Source organism: Lampetra fluviatilis, chromosome 54 (assembly GCF_964198595.1).
Source record: "Lampetra fluviatilis chromosome 54, kcLamFluv1.1, whole genome shotgun sequence".
NCBI lineage: Eukaryota > Metazoa > Chordata > Hyperoartia > Petromyzontiformes > Petromyzontidae > Lampetra > Lampetra fluviatilis.
In genome coordinates this window covers 713,530-736,279 of record NC_136328.1, presented here as the reverse complement: position 1 = coordinate 736,279, position 22,750 = coordinate 713,530, and the positions used below count along the sequence as shown (strand labels likewise).

Genomic DNA, 22,750 nt, shown 5'->3' with positions numbered 1-22,750 from the left:
CACAATTTGAATGCTCAGAATTTTTATTCTCACTACGAGGTTCCACTTGTTCATGCAAAGACAATGACAGCATCAAGATGTTATCCACAACCTCCCCCACCAAAGGAGTACATCAACCGTGGAGAGAACCGAACTTTAAAAGGACCCTGCACACTTCACCAGCGAGGAAGAAACTACGGATTATAAGGAGCAGCTGGCGTGCGCGACTTCGTGTCGATGGGAGGACGCCGTTTAGCTGCTCAGGGTCATCTTGTCGAAGAGGTACTCTCCCATGCCAGACTGCGGCACGCCCAGGCGCTTCAGGTTGGTGACGTGGTCCCCAAGCTGCTTGATGGACTCCACCTGCTCCTCCAGGAACTCGTGCTCCAGGAAGTCGCACAGCTGTGGACACAACAACAGCAACATCAGCCACGGCTTCATTGGTCAGGGAGACGTTTCATGGGGTGCGGTGGTCGCTCAAAGTGACCGGCGACTTTGCGGCGAGAGCCATGGACTTGGGACAGCGTGGCCGTGGGACCGAGTGGGGGGACAGCTTCGTGGCGTGAGAGCCGCGGGTTCTGAGAGCGACCGCAGGATGCTTGGGACCCGAGCCACCGAACGTACGAACCTGCGGGTCTTTCTTCTCGCTGGCCAGAGCATGGAGATCCAGCAGGGCCTGGTTCACGGTCTTCTCCAGCTGCAGGGCGAGCTGCATGGCCTCCAGGCCACTGCCCCACTCGTCACGCTCCGGCTTCTGCTCCCACACGGACGGACAGTCACGGGAAACTTAATACAGCGAACGAGAGGAGACGACGAGAATCGGACGGATTCACAGCCCCCGGTCGACCCACCCACGCGACACAAGAGTCCCCCGGGGCAGAGACGAACAGAGACGGTGACGCTACTGGCACACCGCGGATCGCCCCTCCAAGGCTTTGTGACCTCGCCAGTCCCCCACCCAATCCATCTCCCCCAATCCACCCCCCCCAGTCCACCCCCCCCCCAATCCACCCCCCCCCCCCACAGTCCACCCCCCCCCCACAGTCCACCCCCCCCCAGTCCACCCCCCGTACCTTGATGTCCTGGAGCACAGCGCGCCCGCCGCGCTTGTTCTGGTAGGCGAGCAGCTTCTCGGCGTGTTCGCGCTCCTCGTGCGACAGATCCTTGAAGAACTTGTGGAAGTGCTTCAGGGCCACGTCATCGCGGTCGAAGTAGCTCGCCTGCGGATCGCACAAAGAGCAGCGACGGTGAGGCCAGAAGCACACTCGCGGCACTGCTCTACCCACTGCTGGATGAAGGACTCAGTCGCCACCATCCATCGCGTCTCACAACGCAACAATCCACGCAGCGGCTGCGCGCGATGCGACGATTGCGTCGATGCGTCGAGGTGCGCGCGCGTGGCTGTCCGCCAGGCTCCACGCGGCTTGTTGCGAGCGACGTTCAACTCGTCACTCGCCACCGACGGTAGCAGCCGTGGCCGGGACTCAAACTCACGTGGCCAGGTTCACGGCGCAGCGCGCTAACCACTGCGCCACCGCTCCCGCCCGTCACGAGTCACTAAATAAATAATAAACTCGGCGGCCGCTCCCCGCGTCATGTGACGATGTTTTGTGATTTTTTGGGAAATTTATCGATTTTCGATGAGAACGAGGTGCACATTTGTGTCTTTCGTTCACATAAAGTCCTGGTCACAAAAGCAACGTTTGTAGGGAATAATAATAATAACCAGTCTCTCTACCTTTGAGGCATAAGCAATTAGAAAACAACACTACCCAGCAGAGGTGTGGACTCGAGTCATGCGACTTGGACTCGAGTCAGACTCGAGTCATGATTTTGATGACTTCAGACTCGACTTGGACTTGCCTCATCTTTGACTCGACTTGACTCGGGACTCGAGAGCAAAGACTTGAGACTTACTTGTGACTTGCATAACAATGACTTTGTCCCACCTCTGCTACCCAGCAACAACAATCGTGTTACGTAGCGGCGATACTTTTACCATTTGTGGTCGCAGCGGCCTCTACTGGCTGGAATGGGCCAAGTGAACTCGTTCTCACGGAGACAACAACAACAACACGCAGACAACAACAAAGACAACAACAACACGGAGACAACAACAAAGACAACACGGAGACAACAACAACAAAGACAACAACACGGAGACAACAACAACACGCAGACAACAACAAAGACAACAACACGGAGACAACAACAACAAAAACAACAACACGGAGACAACAACAACACGGAGACAACAACACGTAGACAACAACAACACGGAGACAACAACAAAATGTCGCGGGCCTTCGTCAATCCACTCCCCACGCAGTGTCGGTTGTAGGGGTTTGCTTGACCATACTTCACCACGCTGGTCAATGCGGGTTGGCGAAGGGGTGGGGGGGGAGGAGGCGCGAAGGGTTCGGGGTTGAGGAGGAGCGCTCAGAGGAGAGGCGACGAGAGGCGACTCCCCCGGAGAGAGCGCGGGGAGAGGAGCAGGCGGATGGCTCCGGGTGCGAGGACCGTGGAGTTCACCGCGGGAGACCCAACAGAGTCGTGGACATCCCCGCGCGTGGAGGACACCGCGAGCAGTCGCCTCGCTCAGCGCAGAGGTGACACGGCGAGAGGGGAGTGCGCGGGACGAGGCGCGAGTCGGAGGGGTGAGCTCACCAGGGACAGGTAGACGTATGAGGCGTAGAGCTCCTGGTTGACCTGGCGGTTGATGGCTGCCTCCACCTCCTGGCTGAAGTTCTGACGGATCTGGGACGTCATGTTGTAGTTGGTGTGGTGGTTGGTCACGTTTGAGAGTTAAGTGAGAAGACACAGGGGGTGAGTTCTGTTCAAGCACTGTTGAAGCAAGAACCGCGTCCTGTGTGAGCTCCAGAGACTGTGAGCGCTGCTGCCGGGCTCCGCCCTTTATAGGCGCGAGGGGCGCGCGCCATTGGTCGGCTCCAGCCCCTCCCTCGCCCCCCCCCTCGCTCACCTGCGGGGGCGGTGGGCGGGGCCCAGGTGAGCCCGTGGGGTGAGCGGCCTCGGCCAATCGGCTGCTCCGGCCTCCGTGTGTCCAGCTGTGTGGTGGTGGGGGGGTACACTCGGGGTGTTTGGTGGAAACGTCGATTGTTGTCACAACGCTCAACCGTCGGAGTGAAAAACATTGATGTTTTGTATTTGTATGTACTGTGTGTTGAACTTCTTTCGCACCGTACGCAGTCAACTAAGGGTCCAGGTGACCGTTGTAAAAGAGGCAGTGCTGTTTCATGAACCTCAACGAGGGTTTGACACCTGGTTAATCGAAGTTCCACGCACTAACTTGGCTCAGCGTTGCTGTTCCACTTAAAAAAGACACGTTCTGAGCACTAATATTTGTTATTTGCGAGCGCTTGGGTGACTGCACCAGTTCCTGCCCACTCGAGTGCCTTTTCATCGTCGACACAGGCGAGGCACAAAGGTACAGTAGCTGGCATTCGTTAGTCGCGTCCAGAATTTGATTGGTCAATTGGATGGTCTACTGGTCAAGAAACCTTTTCTAAACCTGGTTTGTCCATATGATTGGTTGCCCTCTAGATTTCCCATTATTCTGTTTGCACGGGTGTTAATGAGCGGTTTTAATCAGTGCGATCGGAGTCTAGAGGGTTAATACTTCTTCTATTCCGTTGTATTAGGAGCGTGATATACTGTTGCGTTGCAGGATCGTGAGAGATGGCTCCGGCTTGGTAGAGGACTTGAGGTAGCAGTAGATAGATGATGGTGAAGGGTTAGACACTGTGATATGGTGGCACGTGCAGGGCAGTGACAATGGCTGTCGTGTGAATGGCAGTGCAGTTGGCGGTGTTGCCGCTGCGTCCCCACTGCGGTGAAACTTGTGGGTGGCCGAGAGCCCCCCCCCCCCCCCGGGGTTCAACGCTTCCCCGTAAAACGACACCAACAGCGACATTCGCACCACGCGACTTGACCCGCGGCGCGTGACTCACAATGCTGCGGCAGTATGAGTTGGCAAAATGTGCACATTTTTTATAATAATCACCCATAGTCTGTCCACTGCTGGATGAACTTTTCCCCAAATTTGTCGACGTCCCTCACAGTCCTGCGACGTGGCGACCAAACAACGAGCTCCCGCACGCGAGCCGATGGCTCCGTCTCTGTGCTGGGGTCTTCCCCTCGGCAGAGTTCCCACCTTTGGCTGTCGTTCCATCTCCAGTCTCGGCCCTTGTAGGCTGTGCCCTGCCAAGCCCATTTGCTTTCATCAACAGTCAATATTGTTTCTCAAACTTGCGGTTGTATTCCGATACGTATGATTTTACCTCATGATATGAATGATCGTATCCGTGTGGTCGATGGTACAAAAAACATTTTTTATAGTCAGTCGTAATATGTTAGCCCCTAAAATTACCGCCTTCGGTTTTCAAATAACGTCAACAAGGTTTCACAAACGAAGTGACTTAATAAAGAATAATTTACTACATCGCGCATTTCAGTGAAATATAACATGTGCACATTTCAGCATTCCATCAAATGCAATCAAACTTGCTAAGCAAGGCAATAAAATGTGGGTATCAAACAGATTGCCCTGAGTCATTGTGACAGCACTCCACAAGCGACTGTAGATGAGCGAGATGCGAGCCACGAGTCTCGGATACGGCCGGAGGGGAGGACGACCACACGGCAGATGGCAGAAGGCAGATGGCCCGGTCACGCCTGGAACGACGTCTCATGCTGGGGACGCCGAGAAGACCGCACGGAGTCCGTGGATCCCAGAGTGCGAGATGGAACGTAGGAATACAACGAGGTCCCGTGGGTAGGTGGTGGGTGGCAAGGCCCTTCAGTGCTTTATAGGTTCGCAACAAAATCTTAAAGTCGATTCTAAGCTGTGATTGATGTGATTGAATGAGGCGGTTATAGACAAGACTCGGGCAGCTGCGTTCTGAACGCCTGACAGCCCATTGGGAACCCTTTTTAAGGTATCCTGCCTGACAAGTGGGAATTACAACAAACGTGTCTGAGCAGAGGGCAATACAATAATCGTGTCCGACAAGAGGGCATTACATTTAGATGTAAAGCTTTCGTGACTGCAGGGATTCATATTCTTGGTTATTTCGGTAAAGTCATGTAGAAGGGAAACAATAAAATAATACAAATATAAAACAATAAAATTCTCACGACGTTTCGATTGCAATTTTCTTGCAAGAACATTTTATTGCTGTGGGTTTCACACCTGATGATGATTGCTTGTGTTGCAATCGGAACGTCGTGAGAATTTTATTGTTTTATATTTTTATTATTTTATTGTTTCCCTTCTACGTGACTTTACCGAAAGAACCAAGAATAAGAGGGCATTACTATAATAGTGCCTGCCAAGAGGACATTACTTTATTATAATAGTGGCTGACAATGAAAATAAGACATCTTAGTGACACTTCACGTGCGTTTCAAAAGACAGCGCAGGGTAAATCATGACACCGAGGTTTCTTACTCTGGCCGATGGACTTATTGTGTGACCATCCATGGGCATGTGGAACGGACCGACGCGACGTGCCGTGCCTGTGGAGAGCCAAGCGGCACGACCCCTCGGCCTTGTCCCCTTGGTTCATGGCCGGAGATCTTGCCGCATCCAAGACTTAACTTCGGCCAAACAGTTGGACAACACAGATGTGGCAGGTGTGAAATCCGGTTTGGTGTGAATATTAACGTATTTATCGTCAGCAAACAGATGATACCAAAACGATTAAATAACTGCCCCAAGGGGAGGTCGTATGAATGCTGGCTAGCTCTCAGAGACCCTTAGATGACTGCGACACACAGGAAGACACAATGCCAATGTCATATTTGCAACATACAAGTTCACAAAGGAAAAACACACACTTAGAAATACTGTAATACGTCTTGAGGAACACGACCGGAACCCGTGGCAAATCATTTACACTTTATGTCTCGTCAGCACAGGCCCGTGTAAAACCTGTCGTTGTTGCGGGTGGGATGTGCGCGTGTGGCCAATGGGGCACGGCGAGCAGCGGTCGCTGCGGGCACTGAACTGCCCCCAAAACAGCGCGCCGATTGCTTCACCTGGCGCCGGCTGGAATGCGACCCGACCTGACCGTGGTGGCTCCGAGTGTCATTGAAAGTCGCCTGTCAGCAAAACAAGGAGGCAGACACAAAACCGCCTCACGCACGGATTCTATCTGGAACGCGTTCCGACAGCCATGTGCCCTTGAACTCGAGCTCAGTAGAACCTCGACTCGCTGGTCCTGCGTTACAAGTTGGATTTATTAATAGACAGATGAAATTAGCAAAACAAGATAAACGATAATGTACAAACGAGATTGCAAGGATAAACGGAACAGATAAAACGAGACGGACAATTCCAACTAGAAACACAGCACAAATGAGAGAGTATAAACCAGACAGGACACACGAGACAACTTACAAAACAGTACAAGCGACGCAGTACAACTAATGGACAGGACACAGACACACACACGCCCCTGTAATGAAGTAGGGTCCACGCCAGGCAGGTGTAACACATGAGACAGCACAGAGAGAGAGACAGCATGCACCAGACAAACGATACAAACGAGGCAGCAGGCCTACAGACACGGGCAGCACAAACGAGGCAGCGCTGTGGACAGGGCGGGGACGAGAAGGGAAGTGCGGACGTGACCAAGGGCACGGCACGGAGCAGCAGCAGTAGCAACGATCCACGTCACCTGAGCGTCACGTTACCCTTGGAGAGAATGTGTCCTTACCTGACCACAGCTTAGGGATGGGCAAACACAATCGATACAGTACCGTCCTTCCTAACCATCGATGTTTTGATTTCGATGTTGATCCATCCGATAACATCGGAACCCCTTTGGATGTTGGGTTTGTTCACGCCGGAAGGTGTTGACAGCTCTTTGACGGGGAATAAAACCGGGCCCTCTCCCAACGTCATTGACAGGCGTCTCTGCTGCGCGTCGGGTTAAAGGTCACGTTCTGGAAAAGCCGGCGCCGCGTGTGGCTGCTGTTGGTTCTGTTGGCCCTGCAACAGCGGCTGCCTTGTGCTTTTTATTATTCTTAGTTATTCATCTCTTCGAAAACGAACATTGCTGTTACATACAGTATTCACATTGCTATTTCCTGTAAATATTTCAATTTTTTTGTACAATGACATCGATGGTGTCGTTGTGATCTCTGAGTTGTCCTTCGATGTGTCCATCACGAAACATCGAGTGCTCAAGGTCAGGTTTCAAGTTGCGTTATTGTGACCAGGTGAGGTGAACTCAAGACACGAGGATTGTTTCAAATGCAGGGGTGACCTGGGGCGTGGGTCTGCCAGTCGGAGGCAACGATTGCTGCAATGCCTTCACTCTGCGTTCCCAATTGAGCCATTTGTGGTGTCATTTTCGAATTTGGCAAATCTGGACCCTGACGCCAATGGCACACGGGGGCCCTCTCTTGCGAATGACGTCACGGGATCTTTAACTTCCACTGTGAGTGAAGCGGACGGCGAGCAGCATGATCACGGTCTTCTTCTCGCGTATCGCAAGTACTGTACGTGCAAACCACACGTCCAAGTTTAAGTCTGTGAGCCATGCGATAGCTTCAGGAGTTGCGCGACTAACGCTGCTCAGTCCGCCGGAGAGCTGACGTAGGATGCAGTTGTTCATGATGTGGTCCATTGTCTGGTTCGGGTGGCCACAGTCACACTGTGGGTTGATTATCACGGTGATTACACCCGAGATTAATAACCGGGGCGGCCACTGGATTCGAGCCGTGAACACGCTACCGCTGGACCGCTGGGCCACGAGTATTTGACATGTCGATGGTTTTCTCTCGATGTCACATCCCGACTGTTGTGCCACGTCAGTGTGACTTGAAACGTAGACGCAGGCAACGTCTAAGTTGTCGGCGTTGCTTTTTTGCGGGATCGTTCTCAGATCATAGCGCAGTTGACCATTGATACGTGATCCCTACGTCCACTCGACACCACGGTGGTATCATCTCGCCTCAGCAGCACGGCAAGCGCGATGATGCGTCACCCATCGCAGATTAATATTTCACGTCCCGTGTCCAGGCGACGAACATCCACGGCGGGGAAGGAGGCGGCCGTACGGCCAATGGCGAGCGCCGTCCGTCTTTAAAAGTCGCAGCTTCTCCTCCACCGCTCACAGTCTCTGGAGCTCACACAGGACGCGGTTCTTGCTTCAACAGTGCTTGAACAGAACTCACCCCCTGTGTCTTCTCAGTTAACTCTCAAACGTGACCAACTACCACACCAACTACAACATGACGTCCCAGATCCGTCAGAACTTCAGCCAGGAGGTGGAGGCAGCCATCAACCGCCAGGTCAACCAGGAGCTCTACGCCTCATACGTCTACCTGTCCCTGGTGAGTGCCGCTGCCTCGAGGCCCTCGAAGCCCGCGTGTCCCAGCGGCAAGCTCGACGCCTCTGGCTGGTGCACGTTCTCTCATCCGCGCGTTCCTCTTTCTGAATCGCTGGCGTTCCAAGCATGACCATCCCCATGCTCATTTGGAGATTCTGTTCCAGTTTTTCTGTCACTGTGAAAGTTTCTGTTCCATGTTGGGAGCATGTGATGCGTACTGTGCCGATGAAAAACAAACTTCTTCTGGCACACTGCCATGTAGACTCTGCATTATTCAGCTCGGTTTCGCAGAGGTCATTAAAAACATCTCTGTTGTGCCGCAACCGGCTCCACGTTGCGCTATCGGGGTTCGTGCCGCAAGACGAGGAGCCCGTCGCGACCCTCCGTGTTAGCGAACGGCCCAAGGAAGCGGGTGTCGCAGAGCTACCTCTGAGATCCCTTCACGTGACCTCTGACCCACCGCACAACTAGAGGGGGATTCATCTTCCTTCAGCACGGCCACCGGGAGTAATGTTCATCGCAAGATGGTCAAAGTGATACATCAAAATTACCAGAGATTGAATTTAGAAAACTTGACCATCACATAATTAGTAGTGAGAATTGGCGGAGGTGTGAATTGCAGATGGATTCGATCCCGCTGTGACAATGAACCCAACATCCTCTGTGTAAGCCAGACCTAGAACTCACAGTAACACACAAACTCTGACAGAGAGACACTCATATAACATTTACTGGTGTACACCTTCACAAACATGTACACAATCATGACATCGCGCACAGCTGCTGTGTGGATTGCTGCATGGTGAGACCGTGATGGATGGTTGTGACTTCGTGAGGCCTTCATCCAGCAGTGGATAGATCACGGATGGATGATGATGAGGACGGTGACGATGACAGGCACAGTGCCGCGAGTGTGCTTCTGGCCTCACCGTCGCTGCTCTTTGTGCGATCCGCAGGCGAGCTACTTCGACCGCGATGACGTGGCCCTGAAGCACTTCCACAAGTTCTTCAAGGATCTGTCGCACGAGGAGCGCGAACACGCCGAGAAGCTGCTCGCCTACCAGAACAAGCGTGGCGGGCGCGCTGTGCTCCAGGACATCAAGGTACGTGTTTATTTGACCGTACTTCACCGCACTCTCGTCTCCTACCTCACGTTTACCGATCGTTAATCCCATTACTCTGCATCTCGTCAGCTCTCCGCTAGCCGCATCTCTCGGTGGGCCGCTCCGAGAGACACCGCGCTTGGCACGTGAGCCGCCCGGTTGGAAAATTCGGCCACAGATTCTGTACGTCTCATTTTCGTGTGGGAGCAGAAACCGGAGCGTGACGAGTGGGGCAGTGGTCTGGAGGCCATGCAGCTCGCCCTGCAGCTGCAGAAGACCGTGAACCAGGCCCTGCTGGATCTCCACGCTCTGGCCAGCGAGAAGAAAGACCCGCAGGTTCGTACGTTCGGTGGCTCGGGTCCCAAGCACCCTGCGGTCGCTCTCAGAACCCGCGGCTCCCTCGCCACGAAGATGTCTCCCCGCTCGGTCCCACAGCCACTCCACGACCGCGCCGTCCCCAAGTCCATGGCTCTCGCCGCAAAGTCGCCGCTCACTTTGAGCGACCACCGCACCCCATGAAACGTCTCCCTGACCAATGAAGCCGTGGCTGATGTTGTTGTTGTTGTGTCCACAGCTGTGCGACTTCCTGGAGAGCAAGTTCCTGGAGGAGCAGGTGGAGTCCATCAAGCAGCTTGGGGACCACGTCACCAACCTCAAGCGCCTGGGCGTGCCGCACTCCACGACGGGAGAGTACCTCTTCGACAAGCTCACGCTGGGCAGCAGCTGAGCTGCGTCTCCGTCGCCGCCAGCCTCGCCACGCTCAGCCTCTCTGTACCCCGCGACGACTCCTCCTTGAGAAACGGCATTTGTCTGTTGGTTAGTCAGTCGGTCAGTCACAGCACTCGCTCGAGTCATGTTCATTGTTCTGTTCACCGCCAAGCAAGCACAACCTATGACCTTTGACCTAGGTCAATAAAACTCACTGAAGGTTTTGAGCTTACTAACCTTAAGGGGTGTTTCTAAAGTCTAAACGCTCTCATTCCATCGCTCTTAACGGTTGAGTTGAGTTAGGAAGAGATCAGTAGAATGAAGAAAATGTGGGGGACAAATTTATTATTGAAGGGTGGGGGGGGCTAAAGGCATGAAAATTGACAGCAATTTTCTAATGAATAAAAACGAGCACAAGTAGCCTCTACACAAGTGCCCCCTATGTCAGGAGGTACTCGTGCAGAGACATCTCCGCCTCCATGTAGGAGTGTGCACCTTCGTATCCATACCCAGAGACGTCCCCGGCACCGTGCCCGGTGCACTCGCAGCGACTCGCAGACAAATCCCTCTTCTCCTCGTAGGCGGTCGACGGCGACCTGTCCGATTGTAAAGGCGCATCTTCCTCTTCCTGATGAATGCAACATCGTCACCCGAGCCATGAGCTCGGTCAGAGTCGACCACGGGCAGCTCACGGAGGAGCGGAGCGCCAAGCGGGCCGGAGCGGCCGCGTCCCTGGCGGGGCGCGGGGCCTCTCTGCGGCGACTCTTCCCGTGGCCTTCACTCTCCGCCTGTGGGCGGTGGCGATGCTCCAACCGGGGTGTGAGCGCGAGGGCCACCGAGATGGAGCTGCTGTGCTGAGAAGGAGCCTCTAATAAAGTGTGACGAGCATCACCCATCGTCTCGCTCTCATCTTTATACAAAGAGATACACAGAGAATGCCATTGTTTAGACCCTCACTGCACTTTACAATATGCACACACACACACAACCTAGGTTCACATTTTTCCATCGTCGTCATCTGTATTTAGAAGCAGGCAAGATCCGGTTATGAGTATTATTGTTGCTCATATTACACAAGGCTTACCTAGAACACGTCATTCCGATGCTCCCTGTAGGCAGAGTCTGTCCCTTGCGTGGTCACCATGGTGCTGGCAGCGTCGTGTTCATGCGGCGATTGTCGAAAGCCGCCTGCCCGAGCCTTGCGGTTGTTACGGCGGCATTCCATGGACATTGAGGAATGCTGATCAGAGACTTCGGTGGAAAAGTTGGAGGGGGCAGACAGAGTAGATGACATTCATTTTTTTCAAATTCGGCAAATGTGTAGCATGGCGCTGGCACGCAGTGGCCTACTCCTTAATGTCCACCGTGAAACCGAGGGCGTGTGGGATTTTTACGGTAAATTCACACGCAAAGTATTCGGGCGAAGGGCTTTGAGTCACATCGCTGGCCAATGATGTCCTGCGATGGGATACGTGTCGAGGACCACAATGCACTTTTTCATAAACTTCTTACTGATGGGTTTGTATGCAGCTGCACAGAGGGCGCGAGTTGAGAGGTCGGGGGGTGATTGCCTGATGCTGTGCGTGATGTTCCTTGTCCTGCCTGGGGGTTCAAGGCGGTGATGATGATGATGATGGGACGGAACCGCTGTACGGTGCTTTCTATACAGTCATCAATTACTCTTCATTTAGCATTTGTAGGTACAAAAGAACTGATTGCGACGCTTTTCAATAAATTGTTAAGACGTGTGTCATTACAGACAAATATCACAACAGCCGCGTGGCGCTGTTTACGGCGACGCTGCTGCACGTGGCCGCTGCCTGTAATCCACCACCCTGGAGGCAGCAGCAGCAGCAGCGGGGGTTGGTGAATCACACACGGACGTGGCGTGTGATCTACCAACCTCTATCCGTGGGCGGCGAGGAGGTGCCGTCGGCCTGGCTCGCCAGGGGAAGGCGGCACAGCACGGATGTCTGTGCGGGGATAGAGTGTTTCCCCCTCGCACGCGTGGGGCTTCTCCTGGCGCTCCGGTTAATTGGCTAACACCATCATATGTAGAGAACCGCAGAGCTTAGCCATGTATTGGTGGCCCCGGCTCATCGCCGCGTGGCTGCTGCTTCGTTCCCTCTCGTCTGTGGTTCCTCCTCCCGGTGCCCTCCGAATCGTCCCCCCCTCTCTCTGCGTCGTCCTTTCTCTCTGTACGAGAAGAGCGACTCCACTGCGGCAGTGGAGGCACACAGGGCATCCTTGTTGTCACTGTTCTCTGTTACCCCAGTAGGGTGGTGTTTATCCCCGTGGTAGCGCCCCCGTGGTAGCGCCCCTGTAGTAGGAGGACCCCCGTGGTAGCGCTCCCGTGGTAGCGCCCCTGTTGTAGGAGGACCCCCGTGGTAGCGCCCCCGTGGTAGCGCCCCTGTTGTCGGAGGACCCCCGTGGTAGCGCCCCCGTGGTAGCGCCCCTGTTGTAGGAGGACCCCCGTGGTAGCGCCCCTTGTTGTAGGAGGACCCCCGTGGTAGTGCCCCTGTTGTAGGAGGACCCCCGTGGTAGTGCCCCCGTGGTAGCGCCCCTGTTGTAGGAGGACCCCGTGGTAGTGCCCCCGTGGTAGCGCCCCCGTGGTAGTACCCCTGTTGTAGGAGGACCCCCGTAGTAGCGCCCCCGTGGTAGCGCTCCCGTGGTAGCGCCCCTGTTGTAGGACCCCGTGGTAGTGCCCCCGTAATTGTGCCCCTGTTGTAGGAGGACCCCCGTGGTAGCGCTCCCGTGGTAGCGCCCCTGTTGTAGGAGGACCCCGTGGTAGCGCCCCCGTGGTAGTGCCCCTGTTGTAGGAGGACCCCCGTGGTAGCGCTCCCGTGGTAGCGCCCCTGTTGTAGGAGGACCCCGTGGTAGTGCCCCCGTGGTAGCGCTCCCGTGGTAGCGCCCCTGTTGTAGGAGGACTCCCGTGGTAGCGCTCCCGTGGTAGCGCCCCTGTTGTAGGAGGACCCCGTAGTAGCGCCCCCGTGGTAGTGCCCCTGTTGTAGGAGGACCCCCGTGGTAGCGCTCCCGTGGTAGCGCCCCTGTTGTAGGAGGACCCCGTGGTAGTGCCCCCGTGGTAGCGCCCCCGTGGTAGTGCCCCTGTTGTAGGAGGACCCCCGTGGTAGCGCCCCCGTGGTAGCGCCCCTGTTGTAGGAGGACCCCGTGGTAGCGCCCCCGTGGTAGTGCCCCTGTTGTAGGAGGACCCCGTGGTAGCGCCCCTGTTGTAGGAGGAGCCCCGTGGTAGCGCCCGTGTTGTAGGAGGACCCGTGGTAGCGCCCCTGTTATAGGAGGACCCCGTGGTAGCACCCCTGTTGTAGGAGGACCCCGTGGTAGCGCCCCTGTTGTAGGAGGACCCCGTGGTAGCGCCCCTGTTGTAGGAGCCCCGTGGTAGCGCCCCTGTTGTAGAAGGACCCCGTGGTAGCGCCCCTGTTGTAGGAGGACCCCGTGGTAGCGCCCCTGTTGTAGGAGGACCCCGTGGTAGCGCCCCTGTTGTAGGAGGACCCCGTGGTAGCGCCCCTGTTGTAGGAGGACCCCCGTGGTAGTGCCCCTGTTGTAGGAGGACCCCGTGGTAGCGCCCCTGTTGTAGGAGGACCCCCGTGGTAGCGCCCCTGTTGTAGGAGGACCCCGTGGTAGCGCCCCTGTAGTAGGAGGACCCCGTGGTAGCGCCCCTGTTGTAGGAGGACCCCCGTGGTAGTGCCCCTGTAGTAGGACCCCCGTGGTAGTCGGCGCGGTGGTTCCGCGCCTTGGGCCACGGCGCCCCCTGGCGTCGGCCCGGGCCGCCTGCCCCAGCGCCGCTCGCTGCCGCCGCTGATGCTGATGGTGGTGGTGATGATGGTGATGATGGTGGTGATGATGGTGGTGGTGGTGATGATGATGGTGATGATGGTGGTGATGATGATGGTGGTGATGATGGTGATGATGATGGTGATGATGATGGTGGTGGTGATGATGATGGTGATGATGGTGGTGATGATGATGGTGGTGATGATGGTGATGATGATGGTGATGATTATGGTGGTGATGATGGTGGTGATGATGATGGTGGTGGTGATGGTGGTGGTGATGGTGGTGGTGATGGTGGTGATGATGATGGTGGTGGTGATGGTGGTGATGATAGTGGTGGTGATGGTTTTTGTTGTTGTTGTTCTTAGTTCTTTATTCGGTCTCTTATTATTCTTCACTAATTTTCAGAGTGGTGGGTGGGGGGTGCACTTCCGCCGATAAGACATCACCGGCGTGAGGAGGGCCGCCACACACTTGAACCCATTGTTGTGGTTGACAGCAGCACGATGATGGTGATGATGGTGATGATGATGATGGTGGTGATGGTGATGATGGTGATGATGGTGATGATGATGATGGTGATGATGGTGATGATGGTGATGATGATGATGGTGGTGGTGTGAGGTGTTTCCACTCCGCCGTGTCTTGTCGGAGTCTTCATTCAAGGCCGCCAGTGGCCGCCAGTAGCCCGCGGACCTGGCAATGAAGAACGCTGATCTAAACACACCTGTCTTGAACGGGTTCCACGTACTTTGAAGAAGGGCCATTGCCCGAAACGTCTCGTATATTTGTTTTAATGTCAGGCCACGGTGTTGTTGACGACCGTGCCGAGGTGGTGACTGTGGCTGAGCTGCCGAGTTGCGAGCCCTGACCATCACCGGGTCGACGAGCGGAGGTGACGCCTCGACCACAGAGCGAATGTAAGGACAGGGTGCTTCAAAAAGTGTTAACACTTTTGTGTAATGACACCCTGTAACACGATGACAAATGTCATGTTAAAACTTCAAAAAGTTAAAGAGTCTCCCACTTGTTCGCCATCGTTGTCAACACGTGCCTGTAATCTTCTCCAGGTGGTCTCCAGAGCCCAGAGGCACATTTATTGTGGTGTTGTTACAAATTGTCAGAAGTGTTAAAACATTTTTGAAGCACCCTGCACTGTCTCTCTTAAACACCCCATCAACCTCGCCACCTTCTGGGAGTGCATCAGTTCAGCAGAATTATTTCAAGACAAGCAACAACTCTGGCCCCTGTTTCGACGGGCAGTGTCTCATCAGCAATCGGGCTCGCTTGAAGCAATGCTGGTGAGCTGCTCATCCTCCAGGCAAGGAACCCCCTCTGAACGACGTGGGTCCGAGGCATCACGAGGGTGGGCGTGAATTAAAATCTTACGTTTCAATTGGTTTGTTTTTGAGGGAATATAAATTATGTTAGCTCCGATAGAGTACTTTTTAGGCAAACCATTCCCCAGTCAGCTGTATTGGAATGGAAGCAAATTACGTTCCACCCGCATGGTCTTCTCTGGACAGGCGTTATGGTGAAAGTCAAGCAAGCAGCAACTATACAGGTTCATCATGGGACCTCCTTTGTCAGTAGAAAAATATGATAATAGGTTTTCCCCTTTTTTTTGGCAACAAAACAGCTGTGTTAAAATGTTAAAACACCAAACTGAAACCTTTTACAAGCAATCATGTCTGCATTAACCACAATGCTTGTGGTCAGAATGCAAACAAAAAACATGCTCTGATAACATAATGCATTGTCCTTGAAACTGATTGGTCCACACCAGAGACAGCTTTCTTTTGAGCCTCGTCTCAAACGGCGTTAGACCGGAGGACGACGCCTTTGGCCTTTGGCGTCCTCTGGTCTAACACCGTTTGAGACGAGGCTCAAAAGAAAGCTGTCTCTGGTGTGGACCAATCAGTTTCAAGGACAATGCATTCAATTATCAGAATTGTATTGTTTTTTATTCGTTTTATTTTATTGTTGCCCTTCTACGTGACTTTACGGAAAGAACTAGTTTAAAGTATGTTTTTTGTTTGCATTCTGACCACAAGCAATGTGGTTAACGCAGACATTATTCCTTGTACAAGGCTTCAGTTTGGTGTTTTAACATCTTAACACCTGTTTTGTTGCCAGAAAAAAAGGGAACAACCATTTATGTACATTCTACAAGTTCAGACTTAAGACGGCCCGATGCAGTGAGAGCGCACCAGCTACACTGCCTCGTCGCCTCACCCACCCTGTCTTTATATAGCGACCGGTGACGTCACCAGCAGGCCGCCACGCCCCTTGCACAGCAAGCTCCGCCCCCACGTGCCGTTTTGAGTGTTACGAGCGCGCGCCCCACCCCGTGGTGACGTCAGAGGGGCTTCCCCCGCACCCTCCGCCCCCACTACCCACAATGCACGCGGGAGGCGAAGAGCGCATGCGCAGGGGGGGGGTCGGTGGGATTGCGAGGGAGGGGTGGGGGGAGGCCTAGGAGGCGGGGCTTGGGTGGGAGGGGGATTTAGGGGAGGGGTTAGGAGGATGGGGCGGGGTTATGATAATCGCGGGGAGGGGTTTAGGGGGATTGGGAAGCTTAAGGGGCGGGGCTTTAGGGAGCAAATTCGAGGGGAGGGACGCTGGAAGTCGAGGGGCGGGGCTCGGGGGGGTGCGGGGCGTATCCGGTGGGCAGGGCCAGGCGCCAGCACCGAGGGCGAGGGGGCGGGGCTCGCGGGTTTTGGCGAGGGGAGGGGCGTCGAGAGGCGGGGCTCGTGGCAAGTGAGGGGCGGGGCCTCCGGGGGAGTGAGGGGCGGGGGAAGGGGGGGGTGCTTCAGGGCCGCCGCGCGCGCGCGCGAGCAAAATGGCGGCGGCGTCGTCGTCCGGCAGGGGCGAGCGGAGCGGCCGGGCCGAGCGCGGCGGAGGCGGCGCGGGAGCCGCCGGAGTCGGCGGCGCCGCGGCCGCGGACCCCCTGGACGAGATGCTGGCTCGCGACGTGGACGAGAAGGCGGTCAGCGACCTCGTGGGCTCGCTCGAGTCGCGCCTCGGGGGCGCCCGGGTGGCACTCATCGCTAACAACCACGCGGCCCGCGGCGGCGGCGGTGGTGGTGGTGGTGGCGGTGGTGGAGAAGCGGCGAGGGAGCAGCAGCAGCAGCAGCTCAAGCAGCAGCAGCTGAAGCAGCAGCAGCAGCGACCTCCGGGACACGGGGTAGTAGCAGCAGCAGCTGCAATTAGCGTCACCGTTGCGAACTCCACGTTTGGATGTGTGGCCTCCACGCCGGTCATCATAACTTCTGTAGGAGGCGGAGCTGCTGCCGCTACAGCAGCAGCAGCGGGATCAACAGCAGCAGCAGGAGGAGGTGGTGGTGCTGGTGGTGCTGCACAGGTTCACCCGAGCCGCCTTGGAGGGAGCACGGTGGCGCCCGCGCTCACCGCCTCCATCTCTTCCTCGGTGTCGACCATCTCCCCCATCTCCTCCATCATCTCCTCCTCCCCGTCTCCGCTGCTGCTGAATCACGCGACCAAGGCGATCTCCTCGCCCGTCTCGCACACGCTCAACGGCAGCGCCGTCACCACCCCCGCGGCGACCCCCCCCGCGGTCGCCACCCCCTTGGGGGGGGTCCCCTTGGGGGTGTCCTCCCCGGGCTGTGCGAGCAACGGGCTGAGGACCCCGAGCCCCGCCGCGAACCCGCCGCGCACGGGGGCCCAGCAGGCGGGGGGGCCCGCGTGCTGCGCCCCGCGGCCACCCCAGCAGGCCGTGTTCAACGGAGCCGAGCACGGACACGGGACGCTGCTCGGGCAGCAGCAGCTGCAGCTGCACGTGGGAGTGAGTAGCACCACCACCAGCAGCAGCAGCATCAGCAGCATCAGCAGCAGCCCAGTGTCCACCCCTCAGGGGCCGCAGCCCGGCGTCTCGAAACCCGCCCTGGCCGCCGTGACGGCCCCGGCGCAGCTGAGGCCCGCGCTGGTGCCCCCCGTGCACCGCGTGATGGCCCCGCAGGTGATCGCGCCGCGGCCCATGCAGCAGCAGCAGCAGCAGACCATGGTGCAGCTGCCGCCCGGATTCACAATCCCGCCAGGTGAGAGGAGCGCACGCGCTGCTGATGCGAGCCCGGCCCCGGGCTGTGGTATCGCCCCCTAGTAGGTGAGAGGTGATGGGCCTCCATGTGGCAGCGAGGAGGTGAGAGGTGACGGGTGAGGGATGGCAGGGGCAAGGTGAGAGGTAACAAGAGAGTCTCTGGCCACGTGCGTGGTGCAGCAGGGTGCAGCAGGGTGCAGCAGGGTGCAGCAGGGTGCAGCAGGGTGCAGCAGGGTGCAGCAGGGTGCAGCAGGGTGCAGCAGGGTGCAGCAGGGTGCAGCAGGGTGCAGCAGGGTGCAGCAGGGTGCAGCAGGGTGCAGCAGGGTGCAGCAGGGTGCAGCAGGGTGCAGCAGGGTGCAGCAGGGTGCAGCAGGGTGGATGAGTTGACATGAAGCCGGCGACGTGCAGGTGTGGTGCACGCGAGAGATGACGGTGGGCAGCGGGAGGTGAGAGGCGGAAGGTGAATGGGACTGTCGGCGATGTACGGCAGGTGAGAGGTGCAGGAGAGGGGCGACGTGGGTAGGTGTGCAGGAGAAGCAGGTGAGAAACAGTGCAGAGCGTGAGACAGGTAGATGTCGTCTAGATGCTGAACCTATGCAGGTGCTGTCAGCTGACTTGAGGCTGTGTGTGTGCCCGTGGGCGGAATGAGCCCACGTGGAATTCAGCATCGGCAGCAAAAGGACGAAATGTTTTGAAAATAACCAATTTGTCTGTCTGTGTACTTAGAGATGTAATAACACCCACAGTCTTGCCTTTCACAGGGTCACGTCTTGCAGCGCTGCTTAACGGTTCGCATGTGAGGTCACTGGTACTGCTGTAACTCGTGGATGTGTCTTAGACGCAACCGCTGGGTGGCTTCTCATTCTTTATCCACTGCTACTGCTGCGTGCGTCATATTGCACGAATCTAGAGAGGAACCCATCCACGCATCCATCCATTCATTTGAAACCTCTCTCCAGCTTATGTCACCGTCGTGTGGGATGATGCCAACTCTTAAGCACGTGCGCATTTCTTTTTGTGCAGAACCATTGTCGAACCACTGCTGGATGAAGGCTGTATGGGGTTGTTTAACCATACCTCACCTCGCTGATCAGTTTTGGTTGGGGAGGTGAAAAACAATAGGGAGGTGGGGGTGTGAAAGAAGGTCAGGATCAGTTGCAATATCATTCGCCACTGATGTTAGCCATGGCCATGAATCAAACTGATAACCACTAGATTCCCAGCGCAGTGCATAAACCGCTGCACCACCGCTTCAACCCCCCCCCCCCCCCCGTTACTTTTGACTCTTTGTGGAAGCGGTAGTGCAGTTGTTGGCACACCACACGACGAACCCGGCGATCCGAGTTCGATTTCCGCTGAAGGTCAACATCAGTGACGAATATCTGAACTGGTTTTGGGCCTCCCCGAGGTCGACTCAGCCATGAAATTAGTACCTTGTTACGATGTGTACAACACAGCACTGGGGAGACAAAGCGGCCGGGCATGGTGTTGGCCACCCAACTCCTTCGTGTGCCGTGTCCGCATTCATAGGTGCTCGTGAACAGCACTTGCTCCCAACAGCCTGTTAAAGGCTATCCGGGGGATTTGTGTCTTTGTGTGGTTCAGCTGTGTGTGAATGTTCAATGTAAACTCGTGTTCTCCGCCACCACAGTGGGTTTCCGTGGAGAGTTGACAGGTCTCGTGTGCCAGGCGTTGGTAATGATCGCACGTGTGGAGTCGCGGATCGGGGCGCCTGGCGTTCAACCACAGAAACACGACGAGCTGGCGTCACACACACGTTGGGTCAACAGATCTGTGTGTGTGTGCGTGCCTGCGCGCGGTGATGGAACGTTAAGCGGGTCTGAAGACACGTGTGTTGTCATCGTGCTTCTCTCTACGTTTCCCTTCCGTGTCTTCGTGTGATTTTAGTTACTGCCGAGGCTCCTGCTGTTTGCAGAGCCTTGGCAAGAACCGCCGTCCTGAGTACTCGCGTCCCTAAACCATAACATATTACCCCTACCCCTTAGTCTTGACCCTAAACATGAACTCCTAATCCTTAATCCGAACCCCTAACCCTCATCCATAAACAATAGTCCCTAACCCTTAACCCTAAACCCCACACGAGAGCCAAAGTAGCGGTGTCCCTTCATATTTCATTAATTGCAAAGGACGGCTGACGGGTAAGGGCAATGCAAGGGAGGTTTGTAATTGGATGAAACTCTGGTGCACGTTTGTGTAAAGAAACACATGAGAGGACTGTTGTCACTCCCTGCGAGGTGTTCGCTGTTTTCCCCGCTGCTCGCGCCGCACAAGAGCACGGAGTCCGTTGTGCACACCGGAGTGAGCGGTGCAGCTTGATCATCGGTGGAGGAGGCCGGAGGTGGTTCAGGCATTCGAGCGCTGAGCCGGCACCTCTGAGGTCCTGGGTTCAAATCTGGATGTTGGCCACCTGTCAATAATCCGGGTTCTCAGCAAGTTGAGATGTCAGCTCAGACACTAATGACTGCTTTAAAAAACACAATTAATGTTGTTTTAAGCTACATTTTGGAAGATACCATCTCCTCTTCTTAAAACATTTAAAGGTTTAATTGGCATGTGGAAAACATTTTTCTCTCTGGCGGTGCATTTGAAAATGTGCAGCTGCAACAGTAGGGTGCAGCACATAAAATATCTCACTTGAAGGAATCTCTGGAGGAGTTGTGTGACGTCTTCTCCATGGCCCGTTCCTGAGCACAACGGGCGATTCACTGCTCTGCGAGCGTTGGCAACAGATACTCTGTCTAATGACATTATGCCGAATCATGGCATGCGACATTAGGATTAGAATTGAAAAAATACAAAATACAAATGTGAATTGGTGATATCCTCTGCAATTATGTGAGATCCCTTTTGGGATAACATACTCCGCGTCCCGTGTAAATGTGACTGCTTCCCAGCCTCTTGCCTCCTAGCCACCGAGCTCTTCAGTTTCTCCAAGCCAAGGCCTCGCCGGGCCAGGCTTATCCTGTTCTGCTGCGAACGGTTGCACTAGAATGATCGCGATTTAGATTTGTGCAGCATCGAACCGTTCCTGCGTCTCAAGATGCTGGATGGAATAGTGGCGCTTGTGAAAAAAGGGGACCCAGAGTGGGGGGAAAATAGGGAAGATTTTTTTATGGGAGTATGTGGCTACAGGTACATTAAGGAGATGGTGCTACAGAAAGGTGCATTTACAAACGTTTCAAAGAGAAGACACAGTAATGGGCAGTGGAGGAAATACAGGGTGACCCCGTTTATAAATATCCCACTGACCGTCTTCTTAAAAAGAGATTGAGAAAACCATGGGTCTATATCTTACAGGTGAGAGTGTTAATACATTTAATAGGTAATGCGATCGGTTTGGTGACGTGTAGAGGCTTTGAGCTGGAGTGTTGTTTTCTCTCATTTTTCCATGTTATTTTAGTGGGGCATTTGTAAATGGACCGTACGGTATTCTTTGCCAGTGTGGTGTTTGTGTGCCATGTTGCCGGTGTTCCTAGCTGATGTAGTTTCCCGCACAGCTTACACTACTTTTCAGTGAAAATATAAGCGAAAATTCCACTCGAGTTGTTCTGCGTGACTGGGTGACTGCCTATAACTTTCACGTGCACCCCTTTCGCAGTCATCAATAGATTATGAGGCTAGAATGTGCCTTGTCTGTCCATTAAGCTCCGAGTTGGAGTCTGTAAAAGCCGCGGTGTGTGGCCCTGCACTGGCACAACCGCTGAGCCGAGCTCTGTCCACAAATGAGACGGCGCCTCCTCCTCAATGGGGATGAGACGCCGGCTAATAAACGCGACCCGCCTCGCGCCCCGAGCCAGCGCGTGGACGGCCGGCGCGCGGGCCTCTCCTGCCACGGCTGGACTTCACCTCTGGCGATACACCGCCACTTGCGCTAGGGACAGTTGTAACTTGCGTCAAGCGCGTGTGTGTGTGATTGACTCTCGGCGTGACTTTGCCATCTGCCTTCGGCCCCTCCGTGTGAGCGGGACGACGACGGTGGAAGCAGTTTATTTAATCGGCGCGGTGTGGCAATGGGTTCGAGTGGGTGCTGTTTACACCTTGGTGGCGCGAGATGACTGCGATCCTGAGCTTTGGAGGCACGGGTGGCAGGCTACGTGATGGCGAGGAAATGGCACTGCAGTAAGAGTGTTCGTGAATCCATCTGTGCAGATCTTTGAGTGATATGCCCCCATATGCGTGAGTTTCTCCAGGTCTAACCATTCGCTTGCACCGCTCCTTGGCAATTCAAAGAAATGTCACCAATCAGGGTCACAATCGGATGAATTATTCATTTTTATGTTGACCCTTGACTGGGTTGTGACGTCCTTACCTCTTTAAAAAATCCTTTGTCTTAATTTTCTCTAAAATCGTGCTCTTGGCGTTAAGTCGTGAAACAAAGCCAATTATTGCAGAGCAGTGCATCAGTGTTGGATGACAACCCGAGGAAGGAGATATCACAACTACTTCTAAGATCCCTGCAAAGTAACCTCTAATCCTTAAAATATGGCCTGTTGTACTTTTCCGCAGGCCTTGCTGTTTATAAATATTCCTCGTATGGCACTAGAACCAATTTAGCTATCAGGACAGGAAAATATCTAATGATGACTTTTTTTTTGTATCGTTATTGGTGATTGATCTGAGACCATTCACCCAATACACTGGTCACCACAAACCCAGGATCTCATAATTTTCTGGCCTCACTGCTTTAATCCCTGAACCACCCGGCCACCTTTCAACATATGGCCTTCTGGCCGTGA

At 55.0% G+C, this 22,750-nt stretch overlaps 3 protein-coding genes and 1 long non-coding RNA gene across 6 annotated transcripts in view; 2 read left to right on the top strand and 2 right to left on the bottom strand.

Moving 5' to 3' along the window:
• The window catches only part of LOC144949574 (uncharacterized), a 207,398-nt gene extending 196,697 nt beyond the window's left edge, over positions 1 to 10,701 (bottom strand). The window contains exon 1 of the long non-coding RNA XR_013640288.1: positions 10,313 to 10,701. This is a non-coding gene — a long non-coding RNA (uncharacterized LOC144949574). The remainder of the gene's footprint in view (positions 1 to 10,312) is intronic.
• Positions 6 to 2,885, bottom strand: LOC144949573 (ferritin heavy chain B-like). The gene is made up of 4 exons (XM_078879516.1): positions 2,647 to 2,885; positions 1,053 to 1,199; positions 608 to 733; positions 6 to 381 (listed from the first exon to the last, which is right to left on the bottom strand). Exons 1-4 carry the CDS (start codon positions 2,746 to 2,748, stop codon positions 232 to 234), a joined length of 525 nt encoding a protein of 174 aa, XP_078735642.1. The 5' UTR covers positions 2,749 to 2,885; the 3' UTR covers positions 6 to 231.
• On the top strand, positions 2,488 to 11,038 carry LOC144949570 (ferritin heavy chain B-like). Of its 2 annotated transcripts, XM_078879514.1 has the most exons (5): positions 2,488 to 2,588; positions 8,199 to 8,340; positions 9,293 to 9,439; positions 9,650 to 9,775; positions 10,014 to 11,038. In XM_078879514.1, exons 2-5 carry the CDS (start codon positions 8,239 to 8,241, stop codon positions 10,164 to 10,166), a joined length of 528 nt encoding a protein of 175 aa, XP_078735640.1. In that variant the 5' UTR covers positions 2,488 to 2,588; positions 8,199 to 8,238; the 3' UTR covers positions 10,167 to 11,038. The 2 variants fall into 2 exon arrangements, with proteins under 2 accessions (XP_078735640.1, XP_078735639.1); XM_078879513.1 differs by lacking the exon at positions 2,488 to 2,588 and having other exon boundaries at positions 8,102 to 8,340.
• Positions 11,039 to 16,748: 5,710 nt separating this feature from the next.
• The window catches only part of TAF4 (TATA-box binding protein associated factor 4), a 36,566-nt gene continuing 30,564 nt past the window's right edge, over positions 16,749 to 22,750 (top strand). For both annotated transcript variants that reach the window (XM_078879500.1, XM_078879499.1), the window contains exon 1: positions 16,749 to 17,994. In XM_078879500.1, the coding sequence (XP_078735626.1) occupies positions 16,779 to 17,994 (1,216 nt within the window). In that variant the 5' untranslated portion in view covers positions 16,749 to 16,778. The remainder of the gene's footprint in view (positions 17,995 to 22,750) is intronic.